The 27,936-nt window shown below is 36.7% G+C and overlaps 7 protein-coding genes and 1 pseudogene across 19 annotated transcripts; 4 read left to right on the forward strand and 4 right to left on the reverse strand.

The window, feature by feature from the left end:
- Positions 1-3: 3 nt before the first annotated feature.
- Chmp1 (charged multivesicular body protein 1) lies at positions 4-1,612 on the reverse strand. The gene is made up of 4 exons (XM_011145024.3): positions 1,376-1,612; positions 1,215-1,280; positions 507-972; positions 4-368 (listed from the first exon to the last, which is right to left on the reverse strand). Exons 2-4 carry the CDS (start codon positions 1,234-1,236, stop codon positions 254-256), a joined length of 603 nt encoding a protein of 200 aa, XP_011143326.1. The 5' UTR covers positions 1,237-1,280; positions 1,376-1,612; the 3' UTR covers positions 4-253.
- A 398-nt stretch (positions 1,613-2,010) lies between these two features.
- LOC105185481 (UPF0047 protein YjbQ) lies at positions 2,011-5,015 on the forward strand. Of its 2 annotated transcripts, none has more exons than XM_011145022.3 (4): positions 2,011-2,193; positions 2,483-2,838; positions 3,183-3,319; positions 3,609-5,015. In XM_011145022.3, exons 2-4 carry the CDS (start codon positions 2,679-2,681, stop codon positions 3,822-3,824), a joined length of 513 nt encoding a protein of 170 aa, XP_011143324.1. In that variant the 5' UTR covers positions 2,011-2,193; positions 2,483-2,678; the 3' UTR covers positions 3,825-5,015. The 2 variants fall into 2 exon arrangements, with proteins under 2 accessions (XP_011143324.1, XP_011143325.1); XM_011145023.3 differs by having other exon boundaries at positions 2,493-2,838.
- Positions 5,016-8,394: 3,379 nt separating this feature from the next.
- LOC105185477 (kinectin) lies at positions 8,395-13,912 on the reverse strand. Of its 4 annotated transcripts, XM_011145014.2 has the most exons (10): positions 13,538-13,912; positions 11,439-11,527; positions 11,037-11,256; positions 10,650-10,952; positions 10,364-10,557; positions 10,118-10,273; positions 9,631-9,919; positions 9,420-9,548; positions 9,089-9,335; positions 8,395-8,820 (listed from the first exon to the last, which is right to left on the reverse strand). In XM_011145014.2, exons 1-10 carry the CDS (start codon positions 13,721-13,723, stop codon positions 8,804-8,806), a joined length of 1,830 nt encoding a protein of 609 aa, XP_011143316.1. In that variant the 5' UTR covers positions 13,724-13,912; the 3' UTR covers positions 8,395-8,803. The 4 variants fall into 4 exon arrangements, with proteins under 4 accessions (XP_011143316.1, XP_011143315.1, XP_011143317.1 ...); XM_011145013.2 differs by lacking the exon at positions 8,395-8,820 and having other exon boundaries at positions 8,875-9,335; XM_011145015.2 differs by lacking the exon at positions 8,395-8,820 and having other exon boundaries at positions 9,036-9,335; positions 11,439-11,635; positions 13,538-13,708.
- A 4-nt stretch (positions 13,913-13,916) lies between these two features.
- LOC105185478 (1-acyl-sn-glycerol-3-phosphate acyltransferase gamma) lies at positions 13,917-18,731 on the forward strand. 4 transcript variants are annotated; one of them, XM_011145017.3, is made up of 8 exons: positions 13,917-14,567; positions 15,391-15,459; positions 15,681-15,927; positions 16,422-16,594; positions 16,698-16,859; positions 17,132-17,470; positions 18,005-18,224; positions 18,449-18,731. In XM_011145017.3, the coding sequence occupies exons 3-8, from the start codon at positions 15,747-15,749 to the stop codon at positions 18,535-18,537; spliced, it is 1,164 nt and encodes a 387-aa protein (XP_011143319.1). In that variant the 5' UTR covers positions 13,917-14,567; positions 15,391-15,459; positions 15,681-15,746; the 3' UTR covers positions 18,538-18,731. The 4 variants fall into 4 exon arrangements, with proteins under 4 accessions (XP_011143319.1, XP_025158741.1, XP_011143320.1 ...); XM_025302956.1 differs by having other exon boundaries at positions 13,917-14,468; XM_011145018.3 differs by lacking the exon at positions 15,391-15,459.
- Positions 18,732-18,930: 199 nt separating this feature from the next.
- Positions 18,931-19,835, reverse strand: LOC105185474 (uncharacterized). The gene is made up of 2 exons (XM_019842503.2): positions 19,609-19,835; positions 18,931-19,402 (listed from the first exon to the last, which is right to left on the reverse strand). The coding sequence occupies exons 1-2, from the start codon at positions 19,803-19,805 to the stop codon at positions 19,231-19,233; spliced, it is 369 nt and encodes a 122-aa protein (XP_019698062.1). The 5' UTR covers positions 19,806-19,835; the 3' UTR covers positions 18,931-19,230.
- On the forward strand, positions 19,639-22,151 carry Obp59a (Odorant-binding protein 59a). The gene is made up of 7 exons (XM_011145006.3): positions 19,639-19,798; positions 20,302-20,613; positions 20,719-20,903; positions 20,995-21,199; positions 21,396-21,431; positions 21,507-21,701; positions 21,969-22,151. The coding sequence occupies exons 2-7, from the start codon at positions 20,551-20,553 to the stop codon at positions 21,990-21,992; spliced, it is 708 nt and encodes a 235-aa protein (XP_011143308.1). The 5' UTR covers positions 19,639-19,798; positions 20,302-20,550; the 3' UTR covers positions 21,993-22,151.
- A 125-nt stretch (positions 22,152-22,276) lies between these two features.
- On the reverse strand, positions 22,277-24,860 carry Ist1 (increased sodium tolerance 1-like protein). Of its 6 annotated transcripts, none has more exons than XM_011145008.3 (6): positions 24,792-24,860; positions 23,899-24,232; positions 23,342-23,786; positions 23,085-23,231; positions 22,899-22,952; positions 22,581-22,757 (listed from the first exon to the last, which is right to left on the reverse strand). In XM_011145008.3, exons 2-6 carry the CDS (start codon positions 24,165-24,167, stop codon positions 22,581-22,583), a joined length of 1,092 nt encoding a protein of 363 aa, XP_011143310.1. In that variant the 5' UTR covers positions 24,168-24,232; positions 24,792-24,860. The 6 variants fall into 6 exon arrangements, with proteins under 6 accessions (XP_025158742.1, XP_011143310.1, XP_011143314.1 ...); XM_011145012.3 differs by having other exon boundaries at positions 24,642-24,829; XM_011145011.3 differs by lacking the exon at positions 24,792-24,860 and adding an exon at positions 24,603-24,748.
- A 585-nt stretch (positions 24,861-25,445) lies between these two features.
- On the forward strand, positions 25,446-27,932 carry LOC105185473 (putative nuclease HARBI1; annotated as a pseudogene).
- The last annotated feature ends 4 nt before the right edge of the window (positions 27,933-27,936 follow it).

A 27,936-nucleotide genomic window follows, 5' to 3' on the forward strand; every position in this document is an offset into this window, starting at 1 on the left:
AAAATTGAAATTATTCTTTAGTGTCTCTTAATATTTATTAAAGCCTAGTATGTAATGCACTAAATCACTATAAATTTAAGGACTTTTTATATCTTTTTCATGTACCTAAAGTCCAGCATCCAGCTTACAAACCACAGACTATAATGTGTGGTGTTATAGCAATTAGAAATTATATTATATATTTTGTAAACCATCTGAATTGCAAAATATATATTGACAAATATATTAACGAACATATTAAAGTAAACTGTCATTACTCCCTGAGTCGTGCCAATCTCTGCGTCAGCTCATCTTGCTCCTGGCTGACTGCTGTGGAAGTACCAATACTGCTCAGCTGACCAGATGGTAGTTCCATATTTAGTTCCAAACTATGAACAAATAAAATCATTAAAGTTACTGAATAAAAAATTACTAATAACAGCATGTATCATGTAACATATAGCATGTAGCATGTAACAATGGAAAATAATTTCAAATGTCAAGAAAAAATAAATTAACATTCTTACCCTGCTTCATCTGCAACTTGCTGCATCAAAGTATCTACATCATTCTGAGGTACATTCGTAGTTGTTGTTTGTGACATGGCATTTTCCATGTATGAACTCTGTACATCTAGATCTTCAAATTGACTTTCAAATTTGTCCATGAGTCCTGAGATTTTTTCCAAATTCATTGATTTCATAGCTGCATCCATAGCTTTAACAACACCAGCCATGGATTGTGTCACCTTACGAGTTGTCAGTGCAGTCTGTACTCTACTGGCTACTGCATCCACTCTGGCACTCATTCTGAGATAATTCAAGGCTTGGTTCTTTTGCCGAATTGCATTCTCTGCATGGATCCGAGCACCCTCCATGTTACCCTTCTGTATCGCCTTCTTGATCTTGGCTTTTTCTATTTTTTCCTCTTTCTCGCATTTTTTCGAATTTCTCTCCAACTCCTTCACTGCAAACTTCAGGTTGAATAAGTTTTCTATGTTCCATTGTTGAGGAAAATAATTCTTTTATTAGCACTGTGGCAATTAAAAATTCTTTAAACCAAAAACTGTAATATTTTGTGCAAGTTACACAAGAGTACACTTCAAAAAATTGATTTGAATATAATAATACATACAGTTTAAAATACTTCGACATATTTTTCTTGAAACGTGATTTTACACAGATAATGCAAGTTTAAGAAGAATGTTAATAAACAATTAAATATTTAAAGGATACTTTCCATCTGAGAGATGGACATGGCTGACTGTTCCGCGCCCGTGGTGACAAGAGACCAAACTTAACCTCAAAAGATAAGAAATCACGTACAATGTTGTTGATTATCGATGACAAGTAACAAATAATATAAACACAGCAGAACTATATTATATGATATTTACAATTATATGTTATTTGTCAGGCGTAAATATTTTACAAGTAGGAAACGCTATCTGTCAACCGACATGAGTTCCAATAGAACGATGACAATAGACGACGACAATGACGTATGGGCTGCGCTGTCTACTCTTATTTTTGACACTCCACAAACATTCGTATCATTCCAAATGAAGAAAGTGCTGAAAGTGCAACTGGATGAACAAGTCTATTATTCATCACCATAAAATATTAACATACATTAAAACACTGAACTTCAGCAATATTAGGACTCTCAGTAAAGTCCAATAAAGAAGTACATTTTATAAACCATAAAAAGACCCGTCACGAGCAAAACTTTTGGCAGAAATTGCGCAAAGCTTTCAACGTATGTTTACGCCTGTTTATTATCCTTCTCTATTTGGCTTTCTCTAGTACACAAAGTTTTAATAACCAATACGAAAATATGTTTTCTAGAGACTCTAGCCAGCGAGTTTCTCCATAGGAAATATTTCTCTAGGTAACGGATTCTCCCATTGGATGTTCAGTGTCGCGCGGAAACATCGGAGATCGCGATGTAAATCCTTCATAAGTCGCGCCCTTGAGCTAATATTGTGCGCTGGCGCACGCGCGTGCGCGTTGCGTCGTCATTGCGGACGCGGTGTCGTGCACGCCGCCGCCATTTGCAATCGCTCGCCAAGGGCTAGCGCACGGCAGGTACGGCACACGCGGTCGCCGTCCCACGCCGTCCGCCCCTCTCAAGCCTATCGTCCTCGCGATCTCGCGATGCTCCATTCCGAGTCCGCCATCCGCTATAATGTCCGCCGTTGATCGCAGCGTATAGGTAAGTGGTGTATCAGCGATGAGGTGCGCGAGCGTACCTGCGGCGTGTACATCTGTGTGCGTCATGCGTTCGTACGTGCGTGTGTCCATACGGGCGTGCGTACGTACGCACGTATGTGCGTTCCCTGCGTGTTCCGCTGTGTGTCGCGCGCGCCGCACCGCGCCAAACGGCCGAATCGTTATCCCTTCTCTCATTTTCTCTTTCTCTCTCTCGCTCTTTGCTTCTCTCTCCCTCTCTCTCCTACTGCATTTGTCTGTCTCTCTCACCTAACCTTCTTTCGCGATTTGAGCGCTCGGCAGATCAGTTTGCGGCGTGCACGATGGACTACTTGTAACCGTCGCCGAATGGAGCCTCTCGTCGGCCACCTGGAATAGCCCGTCGCGCTGTTCTACCACGTACCAAAGACCAGCCAGGAGTTGTTCGTATCCTCTCTTCCGCGCCACCCCCTCGCCCGTTTGCCTTGCACAGTTCATCCCCACGCAGACATGGCCTCCTCCAACCGCGGTATCCAGATCGGCTCCGGCTGGTTTCAGACCAAGATCAATCTCAGGCCGCAGCATCGAGGTGTTCATCTCGTCACCGAGGAGATCCTCAGGCAGGTCCCTGAGCTCTGCCAATTTTCCATTGGCCTCTGCCATATTCAGAGTGAGTAAAGCTGTCATTTGATAACCTACCATTAATAACTAACTGACTTGTGGATACAATATATCTGCAGTGTTCTTTTATTCTTCTTTTTATGAGTGAAAGTTGATCAGATTACTCAGATAATGTTTATGAAGAAGTGGTAGAAAGAGCGCAAGATGCAATTCATGTCTAATGCAGTCGATCAATTATGCATTTTAGGTTCCATATCTTGTTGGTTTTTTTTTCAATATCCTGTTTATTGATGCATTGTAATGATAAAGAATTAGGTTAAAAAGGATATATACAAAGATTACATATAAGAGAGATTTATCATAAAAACATTAAATTAATATTTTCCTATATAGTTCTCCATACCTCGGCTAGTTTAGCATTAAATGAGAGTTGGGATCCTGATGTGAGAGATGATATGGAGATGATGCTTAACAAAATAGTTCCTGAGGGATTGGAGTATAGGCATAGCTGTGAAGGGCCTGATGATATGGTAAGCCGAAAATATTTAATTATTATTACTTATTATATTACTTATTATTTGCTATTTTATCTCTATTTATTTGCTATTTAGTAGAGTTTATATCAAGAAATTAAACTTTCAAGATCTGCTTTCATATGCATATAAGAGGAAAATTTATTATGGTAAAAATAATGGAATTCTGTTTAATTAACTAACGAAATTTTAAAAGGAATTTTGTGATTCTAATATTTGTGAGCAGATGGTATAATTTGAAAGATTAATGAAATATGTTATTGACTATTTGCTGGGTGTTTCACAGCCAGCACATGTAAAGGCCTGCTTTCTCGGCTCCTCGTTAAGTATCCCAATTACGGATGGTAAACTGGCGCTGGGCACATGGCAGGGTATTTGGTTTTGTGAACACCGGAACCACGCTGGTAGCCGCAAATTGGTGGTGACGCTGACCGGCGTCTTAAGGGACTCTGCGCGCAGCCCTCTCAGCCCGGTCAGCCCCATCGCCTCTACTAGCAGCTAGGACCACTCGCACCCCCGAAGGCGTGGCAAACGTCAGCCGCGCGCGTCCACCTCGAGCGACTCGAGCTAGCAGCCGCTTCAAGCCCTAGTCAACTTCTAAGAGTACAATCCATTGAGGAAGAATGAGCCGGATATCTCGCGGATCCAACTATTGCTCGGAGAGAAACAGCAGTAATCAAGCATAAACCTCGATGAGCAAGTGGACACACCAGAGCGCACGTTCACAAATTCTGTGCGTGTGCGCGTGTGTTACCTGGATTTCGTTCATGTCTCTGATGTCATTCCGCAAGGATGTTCCTTGTTCGAGTGACTGACGAGCCGTTGAGGTTGTTGCACAAGTTCTCCGTAGAGCCAGAAACTCGAAGGATCTCGAGGAGTCACATGTTGTCTTGTTCTTGTAATACGGATTAATTCAGATTTTAACGAAATACCGCTAAAAACCGCTTAGGTGATCGTGTTGACGGATCGTTAGACGTCTGAATTTAATACCCGAGGATCCAGGAGCTAAGATATCTCAGGCATTTCCTCGAATGCAGAAAGAAAAGTGAAAAGTCTCAAAAACTCGGGGGATGTTATCCACGGAAGCCGGAACCTTTGCAACAACTCAGAATGCCCCACTCGTTCCTTCATTTCCGGTTTTCTGGCTCACGTTGATCAGGTGGGACATCTGGTATATCACACGAATAATAATAATAATAATATAATAAAGCGAAGATATAGGAGATAGAGGAAAGGAGAAACGGAAAAAAACTGCCACGGCGAACATGCGTATCTTACGCGTCGCACGTAAATAAAACGAATTAAATGCGAGTATCCAGCGCTCTTTCGCCTTGCTCTTGAAGAGAGAAGAAAGCGAAAAGCGGGAAAGGCACATTCTGTGGAAAGCAATTGGAGAGAAAAAAGAAGAACGAATCTATGCATTCCGATAACTCGTCCAATACTCCGAATTTACGTAGCTTTATTTAGGAGATCCTTTTGTATAAATGAAGTTGATGGACACGAGCAGCCGTGCGAGAACTCGCATCCTTTTTTACACTCGGCTATCTTTGAGCTATTACAAAACACTAGAAACGAAAAGGAAAAATTAAGAGAATTAAAAGAAGAAAGTAAGAGAATTAAAAGAAAAAAAGAGGGTAAGAGGAGTGAGAGAGAGAGCGTGAGATACGCGTTGCGAACTTTCTGACTCGTCGCTTTAAACGATTAGGAGCTAAAACTAATTGCTCGTACGAACAATGACGTTTCCATCACATTGGGGGTGTACATATTCATAAATAGGGAAAGTTTGGCGATGATTCTCTACTGCTGTGCGCGTCTCCGCTAGAGTTACAATGTATGTTACATCACCGGACACGTAACGCGGTTGCATTCTACGTGGGTAATAACGCGTAATAATTAAGATAACATTACTGGATACTTTGAGTGTCGGTTGCATCAACATCCCCCGTTTTGCTCATTCTCGATAATTTGTATATTTGTATATTTATAATATTTGTGGTTATACATTTGTTATATATATGTATACTATACATATATATTTTATACTTTTTTCTCTCAAGTCAAAAAGACATTCTAACATATCTTTATTTTTTAATATCAAAACTTACAAACTACATATTTAGGTTTTCTTTTACTTTTCTTTATACTAATATTTATTATAGTTTTATAGAGCAAGTGTAAGTTACTTGTGTAGTTATTTCATTCGGTTATCTACGTAGTTAAAATTGAAACTGCATTATTTACTTATATATATTAACTTTATATATATTGACTTGTAGAAAGTTAGATCAGATTCAGAAAATTAATATAATTTATATAAAAGAGCAATATTCACACACAATATTAAAGGCTGATAGTGCCGACTTCAAACGAATTTTTTCTTTGTTTGATCTGCTAAGAAAATTCTAAATTGCCTGAAAATTCTAAAATATGAAAAGAAATTGAAATTTAACATAATATTTTATCTAACTGAATCGATTTTTTAAGAATGTGTATTATGCCGTCGATATTGCACTAATTTTTTTCAATTTTGAACGAACAAATATAACTGAATCGAAATCAATTAGTTGTGGCTGTTGGTGTGACTGATCTGCTAAAGAGACCACTTGTTCCGGGTGTCAAGAGTATAAGGCGTCGTTTTAAAAGATCCAGCACTGCGGTGAATTGTAACGTTGGGTCGTCACGAAGACAACGGTCGGTTTCATGAAAAGCCATTCAATCTTTGGCTCTTGACCTTTTAGAAACGTGGAAAAGATTCTTGTAATTCTCGTGTGATTTTAAAAAGAATATATCGACTCTCCGATTCTTGTAAAATTTGGTGAAAATATCCTCTCAAAAAAGGAACATATGAAATACTTTCTAAAGTGCGCAAATGAAAAGAAGCCAGAATAACGTTGAAATAACAAAAGTAATTATTTCCAAAAGTGAAATTTTCAAATCATAGAGTGATTTTCGCTTTGAGACATGTTTTAATGTTTTAACATGCAATTTAAAGCAGTTGCTCCTGAAATATTTTAATTATTCTGGTTTTTTTTTTTTTGGAACGGCATTATAATTCTCGGATTTTCTAATATTTGAACAGTGTTTTCCTGTCTGTGTTTTCCTTATCGTTCCTGCAAAAGTCATGAGGAGAAAAAAACTGAGCCAAGATGATCTTTGTGACGAATCGACAGAGAGCTACTTACTCACACGATGTTATTAAATTGAAGCTTACTGCAAGCTTGCCGCAGCGCGTCGTTGAGATGTACAGGCAGGCAGAACAGGCGTTGTCGTTGTTTAGTTGTTAATCTTTAACGTATATAGGCGTGCAAGAAGAACGCGTCGTCGTCCATTATGTGATTAAATGGACCTATGCTTTAATGTAAAGTACGTCTCTATCTATACAGTTCACATAGCTTAAACAAAAAAATGAAAAAAAAACATTATCGGAGCTCAAAGTATAATATAATGTAATGTAATGTAATGGTACACCATCGAGAGATTGCCGTACATACGAGATCGCCCTTACGAACATACGCAAAAAACAGAGAGGAGCGACAAAGGGGAGACGAGGAGAAGGTTCACACACATATGCACAAAGGCGATCTTCGATCCTCTCCACGGCCCCCTCGTCCTTGCGCGTATCCTCACGAGCGCGTGATTTACATAGGTTCAATAGCCAGTGTACCAAGTTCGTGGTTTAAGGCGAGAGGATAGCGTTTTAATCTGTACACACGCATATTGTAAATAATAACAATAACGTTTTGCCGAACTCGAGAGGTTACGTTCTCGAGAGAGAAATTAAGGGAGATACGTTATATGTAATAATATATAATTATATATACATACATATATGCTGTGCTATATCTATATATATATATATATATAGCATATATGTATGTATATATATATATATTCAGCGCGAAATCTAGGGAGTATCCAGAATTTAACGGTTCCACGAACTCACGGATCCCCTTTGCTCGGATTCGTTATGATTCGTCGTTAATTTTAGTTCTTTTCGATATTTTAAAATCTAAAAGAGACAGGGAAAAAATTTACGGTTTAAATTTCATCCGGTATAATTATTTCCTTAAATTAATTTTTTCGCCATACTCGCGAATTTTGGCAATTTAAATTTTCGTTATATTCATTTTCTGAATCTTTGGTTTGCGAAATTTTAAGTTCTTGCAAGTAGTTTTTACTTTGCATTGACCATTGCAATCTTTAAAGAATTCCAGCATTTAGAAACATTGAAACTTTAGTTCCACGAAGTCTTTTCGACGAATATCTTTATGAATCTTTGTAAATCTCAGGACTTCGAGTCTTTAAAAGTTTGGGTTCTTGGAACTCGAGCTCCTTTCGATGCGTTGTATAAAGCTATAAAGATCACAATCACTTGTTGTATTATGCCAAAATTGAATTATCAGCGAGAGAGAAGAAAAATTCATTTTTCCAGGCGTAGGCTTCTGCTTGCGCAGCGAACGCGGATCTAATTATTGCAACGCATGCAGGCTCCGTCAATCCCTCTTTGCACTCTTGCGTAAGTAAAAATATTTTCTACCGTTTAGAAATAAAGAACTGTTACGACACGAACGGCGCATTGATCTTGTACATGTTACCAGTTGTGAATATCCTATATAGTATACGATAAAATATAAGATTTATATATAAGCAAGAATTGAAAGATAAACGCGTAAACGTCTGCAGGCATAACGCGATTCTACAATTATGATACATATCAATTACGAGAAACTCGTGTGGATCCACTCGCAATTGATACAAACTGTATATTAAATGATATTTTTACGAGTACGACGAGATTAATAGGTATTTTAGTACATTTTTCGTGACAAAGTACTCTCTTTACTTTCTCTCGCATACTTTAAATGAACCTTTTGTTCTTTTTGTAGCTATTTTATTTATTTCGTTATAGCTAGTGGCAATAGAAATATAACATTCAACTAAAACCTACGATAACCTGGGAGCATAGTATCCTGCCTCCTCACCTGTGCGTAAAGATATCGAAGTAAACTATTGAGAATTAATAAGATTCTGTTATCTAATACTAATTAGCCAACTGCGGATATTTAGCAGGAAAGTAAGTTCCTTATGTATTTTCTATAAAGACACGCATGAACATCCACAATCTACTGATTGTATTCTTATAGATATAACATATTATACTGTAACGATTATTAGTTCGTTGTATAACTGGCTTGTTGATTTTTTTCATAGGAAATTCTTGAATTGAGACAGAGGACAAGAGAAAATTTAAACGATTCGGAACCTAGGTATATATTTAAAAAAAATTCATCATGTGGCATATTGCGATCCCTGATGATGATGATGATGATGATTATAATGATGACGAGAAAGATGAGGATAATCGTGGTGATGATGATGTTGCTGAATATTAATTTGCTAAGAACGAAGAGATGGCTACCTTTACCGCTTACTGAGATTAATTCAAGCCAGCAGCCGTTCAACTTGAGATTCAGACATGGTTTACTTTACAGTCACAACTAGAACAAACGGTTTATTCCATGAGAAGAACAGGATAAAGTAACGAAGTATCATTGGAAGAAAAGAATATTGTTGATCTATTGACTGTAAAGGATCATAAAATCAGTTTATATATATATATATATATCAGAGAGTTTTCATACAAGTTTACAAAAGTTTGTATCGTCATCCATAAAAAAACGCAGTTAATTGGAAGATTTTAGAAGTCTGAGCATCAATTGGAATGCACATTGCTCAGATGATTCAGAAAGTCCGACGAAGTCTTACCATCTGGCTTCCTGGTCTCGGACTCGTTTAAGTCAGCGTTGTAATTTTCTGGAAGAGGATGTGGACCAGGGTGGCTCAGATCTAACGCCTTCTGTTGCACTATCTTGAAGGAGGCTTTGATATTATCCAGAGCGGCTCCCAAACCCGTCTTGATCTGATTGAATTCCTGCGTCACCAAAGACAACCGACCGAGCAGGTAATTCAAATTATCATCTACCTCCCTCATACGTTTCGTTATCTCGCCGACCTGTGAAGTTTCGGATGTTCAATTTCTTCCTAAAGATCAGATGAAAATCTGATAAAGCGGTATTGTAGGTAGAAAGTTAATTACCTTACTCTCCATTCCACCCATTGTGGACGTGGTACCATTGACATACTTTTCGTTCTGCTGATGTAGCTTGTCCAAAGCTCGAGCGCTCTCCGTCATTTGTTGATACATTACATTGATCTGCCGCCAGACCTACAACAAGAAAAGAAACGGACAAGTGTCTCTCTAGGAAGTGTTTCATCTCAATCCAGTTATCGAGAAATAGGTCGTTCACCTTGTTCATTTCCTGCTCCATCTTACTGGTGAGATTCGCCAATGCGCCATTTTGATTATCCATGATATCACTTGAGATTCCGTCGAATCTCTGGTTGAGAGTGCTGTTAATATGGTTGCTTTGAGTCTTCACCAAGTCGCCTACTTCTAACAGGATCTGATGTACGCCGTACTCCACCCTTTTCTTCGTATCCAACACATGATCAGCCATAGAGACTATCACAGACTGACCTTTGCTCAGATCCTGCAGGTCGTGATTAACGCGCTCCGCGTTGTTAGCCAGATCCATCCTTTAATGTGAAACAACATTGACGATTTTATGTGAGACAACGTGATAATTTAGACTTATATGTTAGTTGCATATTCAATATTAAATGTGGAATATCCCTATATAGTATCTATTTTGTTAACGGAACAGAAGCGTCTTTTTTATGTTAATATGAAAGGATAGTTTTGTCGAGATGTTGGAAATGACAAGTGGAATTTACCGCAATGCCGTCACAGTGTCCTTTGTCTCTTCCTTGGCTTCCATGACTCCGTCCGTGATGTGATCTATGCCTCGTGTAACGATGTCCTTCAACGCGTGCTTCGTCTCTTGCAGCATGGTCTGTGTCTCGTTGTGCAACGTTTGCACATCATTTATCCTATATATCAGCTTGTGATTATTTTCGGACATTTCTCTCTTTCTCATATTTTTTTTTGTTTAACGTCGAAAAATCCATTTCCAATATTACCTAGGTAACTCTTGTATCTTGTAGGAAGTGTCCTCCAACAGTTCTTGTACTCGCACCAAAGTTCTAAAGTGTTCGTCGACCACCGGATTCGAGTCTAGTTGTTGCGCCGGTTTCTCTTGGATAATTTGTGTCATCTGCTTTATTCTCTCCAGAGAGATCTCAATGTCCCCGATTTTAGCGGCTACGTCCTGAACCTGCTCGACAAATTCATATTGTCTTTTCCTAATCTCTTGTATTTGTGTTAGGAAGATTTTCATTTCTGTGCCCTTGTTATGCATTGGATTACCTCCGAAAAGATTTTCCGTGTCTTTTCCATCAGCGCGTCCGAGCCTCTCTCTCTCATCACTGTATTGTCGTGCAAACCTTCCTTCAACCTCGCCATCTCATTCATCAATTTGCTCTCGGTACTATTCAGTTTGCCAAGAATGTTGGCGAGTTCATCGCTCGACGTCTGCGTCGTCGTTTCAGGTCGATAGCTCACCTCCGCCACTTTGTTTTCGATTTCAGTGAGCCAGGCTTCTAGACGGCTCTCCAAATCCTCCAGACTGTCTGCTGTCTTTTGCATCTGGATGCGCTCCCTTTCATCCCTCTGTGCGAAGAAGAAGCACCGTTAGGAAGCCTTTGTTAAGGGATAGTCCGCCGCGTTATGCATCAAGTCGCTTTGGACGATTACCTGTGCGATCAACTGCTCTATTCCTGAAATTTTCTCATCCAACTTGTTTAGTTGCAGCTTCATACCGTCTATTGCGGCCACGCGTTTTACCATTACGGTTATTGTCTTCTTTAGTTGCTCACCCAGCTGCCGCTCTCTCGCCTCGTGCCTTTCCAGCTTCTCCGTATTCTCCCGCATCATATGCACTAGGCTCAACATAGCATCTTTGATATCCTCATGGCTATGGAAATATCAATGCAGTTATTTCCAGGACGAAATATACAGACTTGACTGTCTCGAGAGAGCAGGAATATTAAAATCGGACTTTCATTCGGAGGAAAAGAAGCATGTTCGAAGAATTTATTATTGAACATGCAAGCTTATACTGTATGAATACAAGCTTGAATTGAACGAACTACTTACGTGATTTCCCTAGTATGGCTAACGTCGATGCAAAGACAATAGAGAAGCGTCAAGAGGACGAGCGATCTCATTGCTCTCATTTTCTGGATCTACGGAAGAGTTGATCTATATCCCGCGTGTTTTGCTCGACGCAGTCGCTACTTTGATGCTAATCGAAGAACTTGGTTTGTTGTCTACTTGAATCCTGATATAATCTGCTGCGAATTAAAGGAACGACTGGACATTCATAACGTAGAGGTAATAAACAAAGACTTCGCTATTTCTATAAGCTGCAAAGTGTCTTTCTCTCCGGGACTTCTAATTAAATACACTGCCATCGAGATAAGAAACACGCAGGTCACTCACGATGACCCCGGAGTGAAAGAGAGAGAGAGAGAGAGAGAGAGAGAGAGAGAGAGAGAGAGAGAGAGAGAGAGGAGAAGGAGAAGAAAAAGAGAGAGAAAAGGAGACTGTAGGGAGAAGTCATCATTCACAATAAATTATTCTCGTATGTTAGTAGTAACCGTTCAATGATCACTGTGTTAAATGTTCCGTGTTTCCCATGGTGTATGAAAGTGTCCTAATTTATTTAATTAATTGTACGAGATAATGGATTACCCATTAATATTTTAATATAAATTTTTTTAAATTATTCTCTTAATTAAAATTCTAATTAAATTTTACATTGGCGTTTCTTGTTGTATCAAATATTCTATTTGTGTGAGATGATGCTGATATACTACTTTTATAAGACTAATTTCAATTGAATTTAATTAATTGAACGAAAACGATGTAAAACCTCGTATAGTACGTCTTCCTTTGGTAACAAAGTAGGATCTCTGAGGCTGCAATGGAGCTCGGAACCTTTCTTCGGTATATGGAGGTGATGAAAGGGTGAAATGTGTGCAGCTATTTATAGGCATACAGATGAACATTCTTCCAACGAGCCATGTGGCCATTCGTTATAGCCATTATAGCCATTATAGCCATTAAGCCGTATGTTTTAATACGCAACAGATTTGTCTTGCTCTTTTACATAAGTACAGATGTGAAGGAAAACAGAGAACTCAAGATTAGTCGGCTTTCTTATTGCACCATGACAATTCAACTTTACCTTGATGTTTGTATCATTTTGATATCAGCTATTTAAATCTGGAATTTTTAATCTCTTGGATTTAGTTTTTAAAATTGTTAAACCCCAAATACCAAACAAGAATTCAATATTTTGAGTTTTCGAAATTTCTTTGGACAAACGTATGAAAAGATCAAGATTTAAACGTAACGCGTGCGGTCCATTTATCTGGACAGGAAATGTCCCTTCATAACAGACTACATTGTACTATAAATAGAACTCTAAGAAGACCGCTGCCTCTTTTCTCAGCAAATACATTGCTTAACGAATAAACGAAGCGTTATTGAATGATCCATTAGAAGTATTTTATTTTAAATGCAAAGAATGTAATGTGATATAACAGAAAAAGAATGGGTTTCGTATAGGTGCCTGCCCATAAACACAATTCTATTGTCGCGCCTAATTTCGTTTCGACTTTCGATACAGCGTGTCTCGATAATCGATAAATATCAATTGTGCATTATTCAAAATGAAAAAAGGCAAAAGAAAAATCCACCAAGCAATGCAACGACGTACTGTTTTCGATCTAAAGCCATCTTCAAATTATTTCAAATCAGAATGTTTTTACAAGTCAGTCGAAAGTAGCGAGCGAAATCTCCGAACGGTAACAAAGCCCGCGATAAAAACAAATGCTAAACACGCGCTGCGTGAATCGCGTAGCTTAATGTGCGCAAGCAAAAAACCAGTGAAAGTTGCGTAAATGCATAAACAGCGAAACGATCACATCAGCAAGATCGAAGAAAAAATGTGACGATAAAGACGCGGTTCTGTATCCGATCGATATATATATAATAGAAAAAACAGAATCAAAAGAAAAAGAATCGTGCGTTTCGCTTTTCCTTCGTTCGCATTGTCAAGAAAAGACGTTCGGTGAGAGAATAAACGAACTTTTCCAGTCGATCCAACGTGAGACAACGTCGATCGATCGACGAGCCCGACCGAATCGGATTCGAGTTTCGTTTTCGACGCGACCGCTCGCATTACTCACTCGAGCGTGGTTGTTGTCCTCCTCGCGAAAGCACGGGGCGAGAGCGCAGCCGATCACAACCGACTGTTTTTCGACGCGATCAGCGAAGAACTGATCTCCCGCTGCCATTAGATAACCCCGCACGGGTTTTTTTAAATTCTCCGGTCCGAAGAGTAGCACGGTGTCGCCAACCAGTCTATGACTCATTTCACGACCCTACATGTGACGAGTCGAGTCTGAAAGTTGCCTAGACTGTGTGTGTTGTCTAGGAAATTTACGCGCGGACGAGTACCTCATCGTCTTCGCGCGCGCGTGCGCCATCTTCCTTCAAGATAGATCGTTCGTGCGATGGAGATTGTCTCGTTGATACACACACATACACCCATGCCGAGGAGTACTACCGATTCAAACATGAGATATACGTGACGTTGAGTGTGCTATGCATACTGTAAAGAGACAAACAACGTCGAACGCACGAACATTCATCTTACACCATCGCACGTTGTATATACATATAGCGGCCATAGTGACTTGAGAGGCATATCAGCCAAATAAGGCATTAATTGACTGTTCCCGTTAACTCACCGCTGCGGCGCTATCTCGTAACCCCATTGACATCCTCATTATATATTTTAATCCGCGAGCGACTCGCTCGCTGCACATTGTCGCTTATGTTCACGTACGACATGGAGGCTTCTTTACTTCCCTGATGAGAAACGCACGAAGCATCAGCATCAGCATCAGCAGTAGCAGAAACATCAACAGCGACCGTGACAGCGGCACCGGCGACGGTGACGAGGCACGCACGCACGCACGCACGCACGCACATCATTACCGAACTTTGGAATTTGGCACTTTGACCTCTCAGCTACCACTTCTCCGGCTTGTCACACACGGCACTTTTGCCGTGAAACACACTTCCCCACGTCCACAAAATGATTCGCTGAATTAGGTGAGCTGTAGTCTGCATTTGCGCGTCAACCGATCCTTTCCTCAGTTAATTCTCCAGCAAGTGCACCTTTACCACAGAAGCACTACAAAATAAATTAGTGTAAGTTGGGATGATCATACTTTGTCATATAGTGCTTATACTATGTCCTTGTTGGAATGTTGTTCAAGCTATAAATTGAGATAACGAATATAAGAATGAGAAAAACTAAATGAATCTTTTAAAATAAAATTGTAACTCGAAGAACGGTAATTATACATATGTATCTTGGATTTGATTAATCTTTTTCTTTTAACTTGATAATTTATTGTAATTAGGTAGTTATACATCATTTGTAAATCAAAATAATGCAGCTTAAAAAGAATGCAGCTTAAAAAGAAATACAGATACAACATAAAATGACAAGATAAATAAATATATATTCTGGTACCATACAAATTTTACAAATGTCAGAATAAAATTACATTGAAATAAATATTGAGATGTTTACAAAGAACTAGAGAGACATAAAAAACATATATTTCCAATTTAATATCACGTTTTAAATAATATAATAATATATTTGTTAATAGCATCAATGGTTAAAAAGTGTTTCATGTTTAGGTTTAAATAGATTTCTTCTTTCTTCCAAAAGATTGACAGTTTCAATTATAAGTCTTAATATATAAAAAAAATGACCTTTTGAATTCAATTATTTAATTTTCTTATATTTATACTATTATTGAGCAGTCATATATTATGTACAAATTATTCTCAAACAAGTAATTTATATTTAATTTATTATATTTGAATTCAATTTAATTACATCTAATTACATTATAATTTACTACCTGACAAGTGAATTTAACTGCAATTCAGTCAATTCAGAATCAATTGAGCCTTATTTAATTGTTTGGTTTAATTCAATTGCAATTAATATGACAAGGTGCAGCTATCAGAGGATTATATATAGCAACATGATTCATTTGCCTTCAGACAAGTGTTTATTCATCATGTACGTACATATATTTACTTATATGTCTGCTTAATATCATATTCATAGATTTTTTGTTTCTTGGAAACTTTTTTAATTTTTGATATGTTCTCAGTTTCATAAAATAAAAATGAAAGTGATAAATTAAGAGAATAATAATAATTGTGTAAAGAATGAAAAGTCAACAATGTCTATAAACAATATTATCTTGTATTAATTGTTTCTTTATATTTTTGTTACAGGAAAAGAAGCCAAATATTTATGTCTTCTATAAAATATATAGCATAGTAGTAAAATATCTTATCATCATGGCAGTGCTCACGTCTGTGAAGCAATCATCGTTGATACATCTTATGTTTGCTATTACATTTTTTACATCTGGCTTGATAATAAATTTCTTCCAATGTGTTTTATACTTTGGACTGAGACCATTTTCAAAGTATCTCTACCGCAAGATTAATTATTATCTTTGTTACTCCTTCTATTGTCGTAAGTTCTCTCCTTTTAAATTACATAATTAAAAAGCATAACTGAAACAGCAGACCAAACTTCAGGAGTGTCTTTTATTCATCTTAAAATAATGTTTGAATATAGGTTCAAAAACTTTTTCCAAAATAAAAACACTTGTTTTGCAAGATAGAATTTAGCAAGATTACATGTTAAAGATAAAATACAAATACTGTTATTACTTCTTAGAGTGAGGAATTGATGATTGTACTTGTAATCCATCTGATTGGAATTTTAGTATATTTTAGATATATCAAGAAAATGATCAGTGCTTATCCAAATGCTTATCTAAGCTGCAATAGTATTTATCAAAAAGCAATTTCCTATTTTTTAAATCCATCAAAATATCAACTCCAAAAGTTTGACTACTTTCTATATATACTGTTATTAATATGTTATTACTACTGTTATTAATATAAATTCTTATGTTGTGTTTATAAAATATATTAATGTATTTAAAATGTTTCCCTTGCCAGAGCTAGTGTTCATGGCAGAATGGTGGGCAGGATCGGATGTTATATTGTATATAGATAAGAAGGACTTCGATAAATATTACGGTAACGAGCATGGCTATCTATTGATGAATCATAGCTACGAGACCGATTGGCTTATAGGTTGGTTGCTATGCGATCGCGTGAGATTATTGGGTGTAAGTATTTTTTGAAAAATAATCTTTCTTCAGTTATGCACTTGCGATTGTGGTAAGGAATGTATTGTCAAAATACTTATACTTCAAAATATCTGTTCTTTAGAATTGCAAAGCATATGCTAAAAAGTCGATACAGTATATTCCCACTTTGGGATGGGCGTGGAAATTCGCGGAGAGCATCTTCCTCGAGAGAAGTTGGGAAAAAGACAAGGAGAACATCAAAGGCCAAATTAGAGAGTTGGTCGAATATCCTGATACAATATGGGTGAGTGGGTACAATAAACAAATATCTTTCTTTATTCATTTTTCTATATGTATATGAAAATAGAATATATAAGTAAGAAAAAAAAACATTGTAGTTCTTACAACTACCATTTTTTGTATATTCTATATAAAAGTATATTACATAGAAATAAATTAAGCGTCACTTATGACCGTGATAATAAAATATTTCCATAGGTTTCAGAATCGTTATTCCAAAACATTTAGCAATGTTTACTATCAACAACTATTACAATAAATGCTAATCGGTTACAGTTGCTGCTTTATCCTGAGGGTACACGTTTCACTTCAAAGAAGCTGGAAGCCAGTCAAAAGTTCGCGATAGAAAAAGGTCTGCCAGTATTGAAATATCACTTAACGCCACGCACAAAAGGCTTCACGGCCAGTATAAATCATATAAGAGGCAAGGCGGCGGCCATCTACGACATTCAGATAGCGTTTAAACCATCAGACCCAGTGAAGCCGACAATGAAGAATCTTCTCTTAGGGAAACGAGTGGAAGGCCACATGTATGCCAAAAGAATTACCATTGACGAAGTACCGGAGGGAGACGAGGCTGCTGCTGAATGGCTGCATAAGCTATATCAGCAGAAGGTAATCTATGAAACATGTGTCTTGGGTAATCAGAAAGTGCATGCGATTTTAATAAGTGTACACAATGTTTTGTGACTGATGTACAATTTAAAAGACGATTTTTTACGTGAAGAAAAGTCAAGAATAGGAAATGGATCTTTCTCTCGTACGAAGCTTCGCTTTCGAAAGATATACACTCTGTACAATTTATCAATATTTTGTTGCTCACATTAAACATCTCGCAGAATTTTCTTTTGGTTACCCAATACAATTCATGCCTTCTAAGTTTACGTAGACGCTTATTTGCATTAGAAGCTTTAAATAATTCGCCATTCGTCACTCGTACGTAATTTTCGTATTGTAATCGTTGATCCTGCTTTATTTGCGCATTGTTCGACTGTATATTTTAATGCAAATGATAGTTCATCAGTGTCACAGTCAGTGTCCTTGTTTATTTGAGAGATTAAATCGAGTCGAACAAGGCGCAAGAGTTGACTTTTGCTAGACGATAGTTTACGCTAAACGATAGCGCTAGAAGTACTGTTTGCTCAATAGGATCGTATGGCGGAGAGTTTTTATAAGACCGGCGATTTCTTCGCCACGAGCGGAGTGCCTAGGACAGACTCGTTCACGTTAAAGAGAAGGTACTACTCCCTCATTAACACTACATTCTGGGCGATAGTAGTCCTTGTACCAATGCTGTATTACCTTATAAAGCTCTTCTTATCTGGCTCGACCGTCTACTTCAGCATCGGAGTTGCAATTATTCTTCTATGTGAGTAGTCTCTTCGTATTCGCATATTGTTACGTAAGTTTTCCATACACGTTATGTATTATTATTTTCAAGTACTTCATTAGTTTATACCTTTGTCGTTCACACCTTTAATCGTTGAAGAATAATCGTTCTATAGTGCTAGAAATTAGTTAAATTTCTCAAGTAACGTATCTCATTGCACTTTAATTGCAAACACATTTTTACGAAGACAAATTGAATTACAGTTTATCTGCTAATGTACAAAACCATCGGAATGTCGGAAATAAGTAAAGGTTCGTCGTACGGTGCGGCCGACACGAAGAAGGACAAATAATTCCAAAGCAATCGCTGATAAGAAATGACTTTTGTGAAAAATGTGTCAAAGGAAGAATCCACAACAGCAATTGTGTGATTTTGAGTGGAAGTGGGAGGAAAAACTGCAGAGGGAAGCAGATACGTATACATTTGATTTATACATTTCTGTGTGATCTATTCGGCGAAGAAATACGTTCTGTATGTGGACTAGATATATATATCTCTATAGAGATTATATATATACACACAGACTAAACGTGTATGTAACTCTATATGATAAATTTATGCGTGTATATACGCATAAATGTGTATATGCATACATATAGAGTTACATATACACATATATCTATACTTGGTATTATTATATAACATTTACATGTTTTTTTGCGTTGGCATTTTTTTCTTATATAGCGATTGTTATTGTTAAATAAACGGTTTAATCCCAATATGGCGTTAGCATTTACTCGTACAAGGTATTAATACACTTGTCGTGTATTCTTTTCCAACCTTGAATTATGTAATTGTACATGATTCCCAAAGTCTATAGTAATCGTTAGACATTTTGATTATCCTAGAATATCCAATATGTATAAATTTATCACTTAATACAACGAAAAAGAAGTAGAGAAAGAGAGAGAGAGAGAGAGAGAGAGAGAGAGAGAGAGAGAGAGAGAGAGAGAGAGAGAGCGTATGTGTGTATGTTTAAAATATATTAGGTTTCAGGCTTGGAAATGATAGTTTCGTGATGCCGCTCTTGATAACCGCTGCTAGGCGCTGCGACATAATTGACAATTCTAAGCTTTCCCTTCGCATCATAAAAACCATATCGCCCTTTGACGCTTCCATCCTTTAGGCGTTCCTCCACTCTGTACTGCCGATTTTTTCTACAATAGTAAAGTCCGTCGATTGCATAATTACATCGTCATTGTTTGGATTGAAATCGTCAGCAAGTAAATATCTTGATTACGCGTAATAACTTTTGCATTAATTTGCATTTACTAATATTGATTTAAAATTGTATTGACATTTCGCTTTCTAGGAATTACATAATCGAAACGTCACAGCGAAGAATGACGACAGCCGTATTTACCCGTGTCCGGTATCGAAGCCGAAGATATACGTTCCTGGTCCATGATGATTCCTTAGCTGAAATTCTACTCTGCTTCCGTCTGATAATTGTTCCGTTGCTTTTTTAGAAATTAAAGTGGGATGAAGTATCGAAGTACGGTTGAAATGCGGCGATATGGTTTTTTCGTTCACATTACGATCATCCTGCATTGGTAACATGGTTGCGAGAGAAGAGAGTTTCAAGAGGAGCTGCGGAGAAGGAAAGCACAAAGAATTCGAGATGTCGACTCTGCACTCATACAGTCGCTCGACGGAATTTGTCGGATAAAATAGAATTCGATCACTTTCTCATCTTCACGGTCCGTTGCTTCTTGATCTACATTTCTATCTATCGCATCATTCTCATCGGGATCAAAAATGCACCACGACCGAATTATTCTTTATCGAGAGGGAACTTCTCACGATAAAGATAAGAAGTATATTTGCGATAATAACGAATAATACTCACAAAGCACTTGATGTACATCATATCTTCCTCGACGAACAGTTCTAGATGAACTGGTTACTTTCAAGCACGTTCACCCGTGTGTTGTGTCTCCGTAAAACTCTCACTTTCTCTGTGATTGACTTCTTTTTCTCTCTTTCCCTCTCTTCTCTCTCCCTCTCTCTTTTTCTTTGTCTCTTTTGATAATTTGATACTCCAATTTCTTAACAGCAAACCTATGACAAGAGAATAGGTGGTAATAGAATCGGTAATATAACTTGATAAATTAAAAAGAATTACATAAGCGAAGTAGTCGAGCGTATCTCCGTCCAGAGACATGGAACAATATCGTTGTTTTGTAACAACTATTTAGCCGTCAACTTGTCTCGCCCATGATGCGAGCATTTTTAGTGTGGTGATTTATAAGCGAGTGAGAGCAAAAATGAAGAACGTTATTCGGAAGAAATCAATCTACGCGAGATGGCCAAGGTGATTTCTGTTGCTCTGTGTTGCATTTGCTTACTACTGCTCGAGTCTGCAAACGTATGTAATTTGAAAAATAATAAACATATTGCGATAGATGTAATCTATTGTAATGAGAATGTAACGATCCATGTGTAATTCGACATGTTTCAAATATATTTGCAGTCGTTAAGATGCAAAACAGGTGTCCAGCAAGCGGATGATCAATTTCGTAAAGTTGTGCAGGTCTGCAAAAAACGACACAGTGGTAATAACAATGGTGATTCATCGTCGAGTGAAGATAATGATGAAGACTCGGATATATTGAACAAGTTCTTCATGAAAGGCAGTGACTCCAATACGCAATCTTGGTAAGAGAAGGACAACTATTAATAATAATAATAATGAATATGACACTTATCATTAATGACAATAACATCATTAATGACAATAACAATTAAGGAAATACGGGAACGAACAAAGAAGCAATAGTGATTCGCGTCATTCGTTCAATCAGACGAATGAAAACTGGAGAAACGTGCAACGTCCTAATCACAGCAATAATAATCGCGATTTTGGATATTCTGATGGAAGCGCCAGAAGTAATTTAGCCTTCGATCAAATGAATAATAACTTTGGGAACTTCAACAAGAACCAAGAGCGGGCCGTAAGATATATTAATACAAATATAATATATAAGTATATATTATTCTCGAAACATTTAATAAGCGCACAAACCATTAGTAGAGAATTTTAATAAAAATTTTAAAGATAATTTTTCTCAATATATACATTGTATATTACGTATCTTAACTGTTATTTTATACATTTAACATGGTGTCATATGAATTTATTGTGTGCAGTGTATCATGCAGTGTTTCTTTAATGAACTGAACGCGGTAAGTGTGGACAGATTGCTTCAGTGCTTGAAGATACTGTCTTACAGTCGATCTTCTTAATTCTAACTCTAACAGGTGGATCGTAGAGGATTCCCCGAGCAGGAATTAGTTACCAATTTGATGACACACAACGTACAGAATCCGGAGCTGCAAGATTTTATGGAAGAAGCAGTCATAGAATGTTTTCACTTTCTCAGTGTGGACGTGAGGCAGGACAAGTGTTATTTTTCGCAAAATCTCTTGTCTTGCTTAGCCGACAAAGGAAAGGAAGTACGGTTTACAAAGATCTATTAATCAATAGAATTTTTTTAAATATAAAATGCAGGCAATTGAATCAAAAGACCTTCGCGTGATACGAATTTTTTTGGTCGGAGAAATTTCTGAGTATTTATATTTACAAGAATAATCACGATGGCACATATAAATCTATAAAAGCTAGCTTGGAAGATTCAAGAAAAAAAATTCTATTATTTTCTAAAATATAAATGCTGTAATTACATTTTATTAAATAATTAACATAATTTTTTTCTTTTTCAGAGATGCGAAGATTGGAATAATTAACGGCGTAGGCGTTATAATAATCGATCGACCTAACCTAACTAATAATTTCTGTGGAAATGGGAAAAAAGAATTCTATACAAGCTGAAAAAAATATCATGTATGAATTTTTGAGCATGTAGTGATTACATAATGGTAGATAATAAACACTATAAACATTAATATTATAACAATTTATAACACTTTTGCACAGATAGAGTATAACTACGTCACTTATTTTTATTTTTTGATTATAGATACACAAATATCAGGAAACTTTAAAAATAAAATTATATATTAATATTAAATGAACAATTTATATGTATTTATTGTGTTTCTCGGCGATGCATATTTACATAAGCGATTAATCAATTACGCGTCTTGGAAATTTGTAGTTTCGCAGTATAGTTCTACAAAAAAAAAACACTTCATCGCTTCACGAGATATTTTATCGCCGAAAATGCAAGCATAGCAAGCATATCACAATGTCTTAGATTCTAGATTCTCCTTATTGGCCGAAGGCACTACTAAATATAGTATCGTTCTCGTCTGCGACAATAAAGCAAAATTTATAACGTGTTTCGCGAATTTCTCACATGCCCCCATCAGACGTTACTTTCTTTTCTTTAGATCTTCAAATCGCTTCATCAGATCATCGAAATCGATGTCGTCATTTTCGGGTGGATTTGTAGGCGTTTCATTCTCCGTTGGTACTGCTGGCAGATCCGGCAGTTGAAAGTTATTCATAGGTATTTTGGACCTCGGCTGAGGTTTCGGTTTCTCATCCGACTGTAGGATAAAACAAGAATTGTATATAATTAGTGAGTTCGTAGAATTTCGTAACAGCATTTTTATCTTAAACAGATATATTATTAATTCTATAGTAATTGTTTCATAAAAATTGAGACAACATAGGATATTTGAACTCACCTGTATGTTCAAATCAGGTGGGAAATCAGGTCTATAAGGTGGTGGTAGGTCTTCCTAATTAATTTTTCAAAAATATTATATGAGTAGATAAATGGTATTTTCATAATATTTGTTACAATGTTTTTTTTTCCTAGATATTAATTTAGGCTATACTATTGTTGAGAAATTATCATATACTTTACTCACAGGTTTGTTTGAGTTGGCATTGTCCAAAGGTATGTTATATGAGAATGCAGTGGGATTGAATGAAGTATTTTGATCCTTCTCCATACATGATGGAGAATACAATGATGGAGATACAAATCCCATGGATAAACCATCTTTTTCAGAACCCTTGAACATTGATATTATATATTCAAACTTATATACTATTCATACTGTGTGACCTAAATCTTTTTGATATATATGTTTTTTAAATGAGTAAGAAGTAAAATGCAAATTACCGAGCTTGGGTTGAATCCAGGATCAGGTAAAAGAGGCGCTTGTGGAAAGCCAATGAAACCAGGTGGATGTGGCATTCCACCTCCACTGGCCATATCCAAATTATTCCTTGATTCTCCTCCATTGGCCCCTATGTCTATCAACAGTGCATCTTGGGCTTCCGCCATCACTTGAGGATCTGGTTCATATTCTACATTGTAATTCTTGGCAATCTCTATCAAATATTTTTCCACAAGCAGCTTTGATGGTGACTGCACACTCATTTTGTGCTTCAGCTTTTCAGATATGGTTTGTATCGCTTCCTCTCGGCATGCCTCTGTATATTGTCTGCCATATTTCGATGTCAGGATATCTGCTATTATCTTAATCTCTTGCACATCGGTCTGGATGCGTGGTGCTGCCCATAGAATAGTGGATATAGCTTCTGCTAAGCCATCATCAAGGTTCCTAAAAGCAATTAACACAGATTTAAGATAAATAAAAAAAAATAAGCTCTTTGGTTACAAATTATATAAGGAGCATTCTATTCAACAGATATACAATCCACAATAATACCTACTTCATCTGCTGAATGAGCCCAAAGCGTGCTAGCAGCAAATCACAATACATTTCCAACAATTCCATAGCTTCCACCATATAGTCCTCACGGATGATATGCTCAACTCGAATCTTAGCACGTTCTGCCTTGCCAGCAGCAATAAAGTCTGCAATCTCGCGTCGAGCCTTTTGCGCCAGCTCCGTTTTCTTCTTTTCTAGCAGCTTCAATCGATTAATCGCCAGGCGTAAATGTGTTTTAAGTTTTGTATAATTGGGCCCACTGGAAAACATCTTCTGTATTGGTCTTGATCTGTTTATCTACTGATTTTCTTTCCCTCGCTCCTCGTTGTTTCTTTCTATTAATAGGATTTTTTCTGTTAGTATCAAATATATTTTATTACATTTTTAAAATATTGACGGTACAGTTGAAATTAATCTAATGTATCTCATCACTATAACAAACTCGTTCGATATAACCTTTCTTCTTTACAATAATACTCAGGATTTATCCTTTATTCCTGATAATTATCTAACCCCCTCCCATGAAATCTTTTGGGAGAAAGTTGATACTTTGTATCGCAAAACCCAAACTTTGATAACTTTTTTGCTAATAATTATAGAAAATTCGCTAATCTCGCTTGTCGCCGCGTCTTTTTCATCTATTTTTCTATTCTATATCGTCCGGAATGTATTATTTTAAACAAACGAATAATAATTGATGACAACTGGAGGATGATTTCACTCGGTGCTTCGATTTACACATACGTATGATGAGCAATATCAGAACACAGCCGTGGAGCAATTGCGTGATGTCATCGTTTAAATAGCAAAAATAAAGAATCCGATCAAATCAGTTATAATAATGGAATTAATTAATTTAATTTCACATTTTACGAATGTAAAAAAGATGATTACTTCGATTTTCGACAGAAACAATAACGGTTCGTAGAGGAGAATTTTGGAGCTAATAAAAAATTTATCGGGTCTAACGGACCCACTATTTTCCAAAAGTATAGTTTCGAAATCTCCGCTACGAGACGCTACCGTTTCTGTTTCAAATCAAACTTGTGAAGCTCATTCTACATTAGTCACAAGTCTCATGGTCGCCAGGAAATTGATCAACTACAAGCCTTCTACAATAAGCTGTTAGGCCTAGTTCCACAAAATCAAGTTTAAAGCCCTCTGCACAATGCCAGGCAACAGGCAATAAGAATAAAAATAGACCAATCACAATCGACTATTACAAGAATAATCTATTGTGATTGGTCTACTTTTATTCTTATTGCCTGTTGTCTGGCATTGTGTAAGGGGCTTAAGGCCTCTTGCACAAGCCAGCTCTAGCCAGCAGCACACGGTGCTTGTTTTCGTGCTGGATTGCTTGCTGGATGAAAATACTGCGTTCTGATTGGTGCATTTCCGAAGATGGATGGAAATGCACCAATCAGAACGCAGTATTTTCATCCAGCAAGTAATCCAGCACAAAAGCAAGCACCGTGTGCCGCTGGCTTTAGTTATTTTTTTTATAACTACACATCCTGGGTTGCGTTCGGATTCTTCACCCAACGGGTGGTGAGTGAGTGACTAAGAGAATGGGCGGAGCTTCTCAGAGTGCTTTAGGAGGCTGAGGCATCAGAACGATACAGGCTGCGTTCCGATATTCATTGCTAGTACTGAAAATACATAGTTTACGTCACGTATACTATAGATTTTCAGTGCTGACAGTGAATATCGGAACGCAGCCACTGTGAGTTAGAATGTAGCGCGAAAATACAAAAGCTGACAGTAAATATCGAAACGCAGCAAATATGGAAGCCCATCGACGACAATTAATTATAGCAGGTCTTGCATTGGGAGATAATTTGCTTCGGTCGATCATAATGTTCGATAATGATACAGATAGCAGTGACAGTGATGAAGAAAATAATATACAACTTTGGAGGCAAATAGTCCTTCGTGGCAATTCACGTAAACCAGTTAGGTTTGAAGGTTATGTCGAGCGTATAATTCCTCGACTTAGGTAGAACCAGTTCAGAAATCATTGTAGAATGACTCCGAACACCTTTGAACACCTTTGAAAGGCTTAAAGCACTACTTGGACCTACATTATCAGCCACAAATGGAAAGCCAGTGATCCCGGTTACAAAGCAATTACTCGCAACGTTATGGTTATTAGCTACTCCTGACTCATACCGGTATGTTGTATATTATGAATAAAATAGAGTTTGTTTATGAGATGTGTTTATTGAAAATATCATGATTTTTATTTTATGTAGTTCTGTTGGTGATAGATTTGATATAGCAAAAAGTTCTCTCAGCTATAGTTTTATGAAAGTTGTCAAGGCTTTGAATAATATTGCAGGCCAGTTTATCAAGTGGCCAAAAGATCAATATCTGCAACAATTAAAAGAAGATTTTAATAAAAATACACTTTTGCATGGAATTATCGGTGCAATTGACGGAACGCACATTTTAATTAAAGCACCTAAGGTATGATATATAGTTAACTGCAATCATGATAGTGATATATAAGAGAATATAGGAATTAATTATTTCTTCGTAATATGTTCCAGATAGATGCCCAGTATTACAAAACTTACAAAAAGACATTTGCAATTACATTACAAGCTGTTTGTGATGCTCGCTTACACTTCACAGATTGCTTTGCTGGCTATCCTGGCTCAGTTGGTGATTTGAGGATCTTGCGAAATTCTGATCTTTGGAAAGAAATCCAGGCAAATGAAAGAAATTATTTTCCTGAAGATGAATTTATCATAGGTGATAAAGCTTATCCAGTGTTGACCTGGTGCATTCCTCCGTATATAGACCATGGTCAGTTATCTAATGTAAGTCTAGAATTTAAGTTTTCTAATTTACATATTTTGTCTACATAGACAATAACTGCTGCGATGTTAGATATTTAATTACATTTGTTTTTTTCCAGGCTCAGAAAAGATTTAATAAAGAGATCAGTTCAAAAAGATTTGTTATTGAAAGAGCATTTGCTCTATTGAAGGGCAGATTTCGAAGACTTAAATATCTTGATATGAACAAAGATGACCAGATACCTAACACAATCATTGCGTGTACAGTATTACATAATATTTGCTTGGAGGGCATCGATGACAATGTGGAAGACTTCATAGAGGAGGGAACTGAAGAAATAGATGAAGAGCCGCATGATGATGGTATAGTCAATGAGGTAGCAGAAGTGAAACGTGATTGTGCAATCTTATATTTACTAGAGATTAAATCTATTATTTGTTTATCATTAGAAAATTTTCCTGAGTGTTCCCTAAGTGTACACAGTTAAATTTTGTATTCACGAAATTTTATACTTATGGAATTTAATTTATGAAAAAATAAAATTAATTATAATAAATGTTAAATTTTATTGTTTCATTCAATTGACATAATATAAGTAATATAAATAATTATAAACATGTTAATATTTTAAATTTGACATGTTAATGTTTTAAATTAAAATAAAACTTGCTTGTGTTAACAATGAAATAAAATATTCAGTCTTACATTTCCATGCATAAACTTATACATCTCAGCAACATCTCAATAAATAAACATAAGTGGAGTGATGCAAAACAAAGTAACGTTAATAATCTAATTTTGCATATCGCAGTAATGTTAAGTTACTACAATATGAGAATAAAAAAAATATAAAAATGAGAATTAAATAAAAAAATCATCATAATTTCTGTAATATCTTTTTCATATTATCGTTATATATCTTAATTACTTCATCTTGGCGCTGCATCTTTTCCTCATGTCGCCTTTCTTTAGCTTGCTCTCGTACAACATTTGCTTCTTGTTGTAAAAGTACCCATTTATTTAACTCGATGCTAATTTTACTTTTCTTCTTAGGTTTCTGACCAGAATTTTTCACATTCTCCTCGTCTTCAGATGAATCAGACGTACTGTGAAATGTTGAACGCTTGTGCTTCTTTAGGGTAGAAGCGATAGCTACAGGTTGAATAATAGGCTTTTCACCAAAAACTTCGTCTATTTCTTCATAGAATTTACATGTTTGCAAATCTTGTCCACTTTT

This window comes from Harpegnathos saltator, unplaced genomic scaffold (genome assembly GCF_003227715.2).
Source record: "Harpegnathos saltator strain DR-91 unplaced genomic scaffold, Hsal_v8.6 scaffold519, whole genome shotgun sequence".
NCBI lineage: Eukaryota > Metazoa > Arthropoda > Insecta > Hymenoptera > Formicidae > Harpegnathos > Harpegnathos saltator.

What these genes read in the sequence shown, in the direction of transcription:
- Chmp1 (XM_011145024.3), bottom strand. Translation starts at nt 1,236, where the DNA reads ATGTCCATCTCTCAGATGGAAA. An exon ending in GTCCATCTCTCAGATGGAAA is followed by an intron (nt 973 to 1,214) that starts GTATCCTTTAAA and finishes AATGGAACATAG; the next exon opens with AAAACTTATTCAACCTGAAG. An exon ending in CAAGTTGCAGATGAAGCAGG is followed by an intron (nt 369 to 506) that starts GTAAGAATGTTA and finishes ATTTGTTCATAG; the next exon opens with TTTGGAACTAAATATGGAAC.
- LOC105185481 (XM_011145022.3), top strand. Translation starts at nt 2,679, where the DNA reads ATGGCCTCCTCCAACCGCGGTATCCAGATCGGCTCCGGCTGGTTTCAG. An exon ending in TGGCCTCTGCCATATTCAGA is followed by an intron (nt 2,839 to 3,182) that starts GTGAGTAAAGCT and finishes TTTCCTATATAG; the next exon opens with TTCTCCATACCTCGGCTAGT. An exon ending in GTGAAGGGCCTGATGATATG is followed by an intron (nt 3,320 to 3,608) that starts GTAAGCCGAAAA and finishes GGTGTTTCACAG; the next exon opens with CCAGCACATGTAAAGGCCTG.
- LOC105185477 (XM_011145013.2), bottom strand. Translation starts at nt 13,723, where the DNA reads ATGAGTCATAGACTGGTTGGCGACACCGTGCTACTCTTCGGACCGGAG. An exon ending in AGGACAACAACCACGCTCGA is followed by an intron (nt 11,528 to 13,537) that starts GTGAGTAATGCG and finishes ACTCTTCCGTAG; the next exon opens with ATCCAGAAAATGAGAGCAAT. An exon ending in TAGAGCAGTTGATCGCACAG is followed by an intron (nt 10,953 to 11,036) that starts GTAATCGTCCAA and finishes TTCTTCGCACAG; the next exon opens with AGGGATGAAAGGGAGCGCAT.
- LOC105185478 (XM_011145017.3), top strand. Translation starts at nt 15,747, where the DNA reads ATGGCAGTGCTCACGTCTGTGAAGCAATCATCGTTGATACATCTTATG. An exon ending in TTGTTACTCCTTCTATTGTC is followed by an intron (nt 15,928 to 16,421) that starts GTAAGTTCTCTC and finishes TTCCCTTGCCAG; the next exon opens with AGCTAGTGTTCATGGCAGAA. An exon ending in AGTTGCAATTATTCTTCTAT is followed by an intron (nt 18,225 to 18,448) that starts GTGAGTAGTCTC and finishes ATTGAATTACAG; the next exon opens with TTTATCTGCTAATGTACAAA.
- LOC105185474 (XM_019842503.2), bottom strand. Translation starts at nt 19,805, where the DNA reads ATGTTACCAATGCAGGATGATCGTAATGTGAACGAAAAAACCATATCG. An exon ending in GGCTTCGATACCGGACACGG is followed by an intron (nt 19,403 to 19,608) that starts GTAAATACGGCT and finishes TTACTATTGTAG; the next exon opens with AAAAAATCGGCAGTACAGAG.
- Obp59a (XM_011145006.3), top strand. Translation starts at nt 20,551, where the DNA reads ATGGCCAAGGTGATTTCTGTTGCTCTGTGTTGCATTTGCTTACTACTG. An exon ending in GACTCCAATACGCAATCTTG is followed by an intron (nt 20,904 to 20,994) that starts GTAAGAGAAGGA and finishes ATAACAATTAAG; the next exon opens with GAAATACGGGAACGAACAAA. An exon ending in TCTTTAATGAACTGAACGCG is followed by an intron (nt 21,432 to 21,506) that starts GTAAGTGTGGAC and finishes TAACTCTAACAG; the next exon opens with GTGGATCGTAGAGGATTCCC.
- Ist1 (XM_025302957.1), bottom strand. Translation starts at nt 24,167, where the DNA reads ATGTTTTCCAGTGGGCCCAATTATACAAAACTTAAAACACATTTACGC. An exon ending in ATGCCAACTCAAACAAACCT is followed by an intron (nt 22,953 to 23,084) that starts GTGAGTAAAGTA and finishes AAAATTAATTAG; the next exon opens with GAAGACCTACCACCACCTTA. An exon ending in CACCTGATTTGAACATACAG is followed by an intron (nt 22,758 to 22,898) that starts GTGAGTTCAAAT and finishes TTTATCCTACAG; the next exon opens with TCGGATGAGAAACCGAAACC.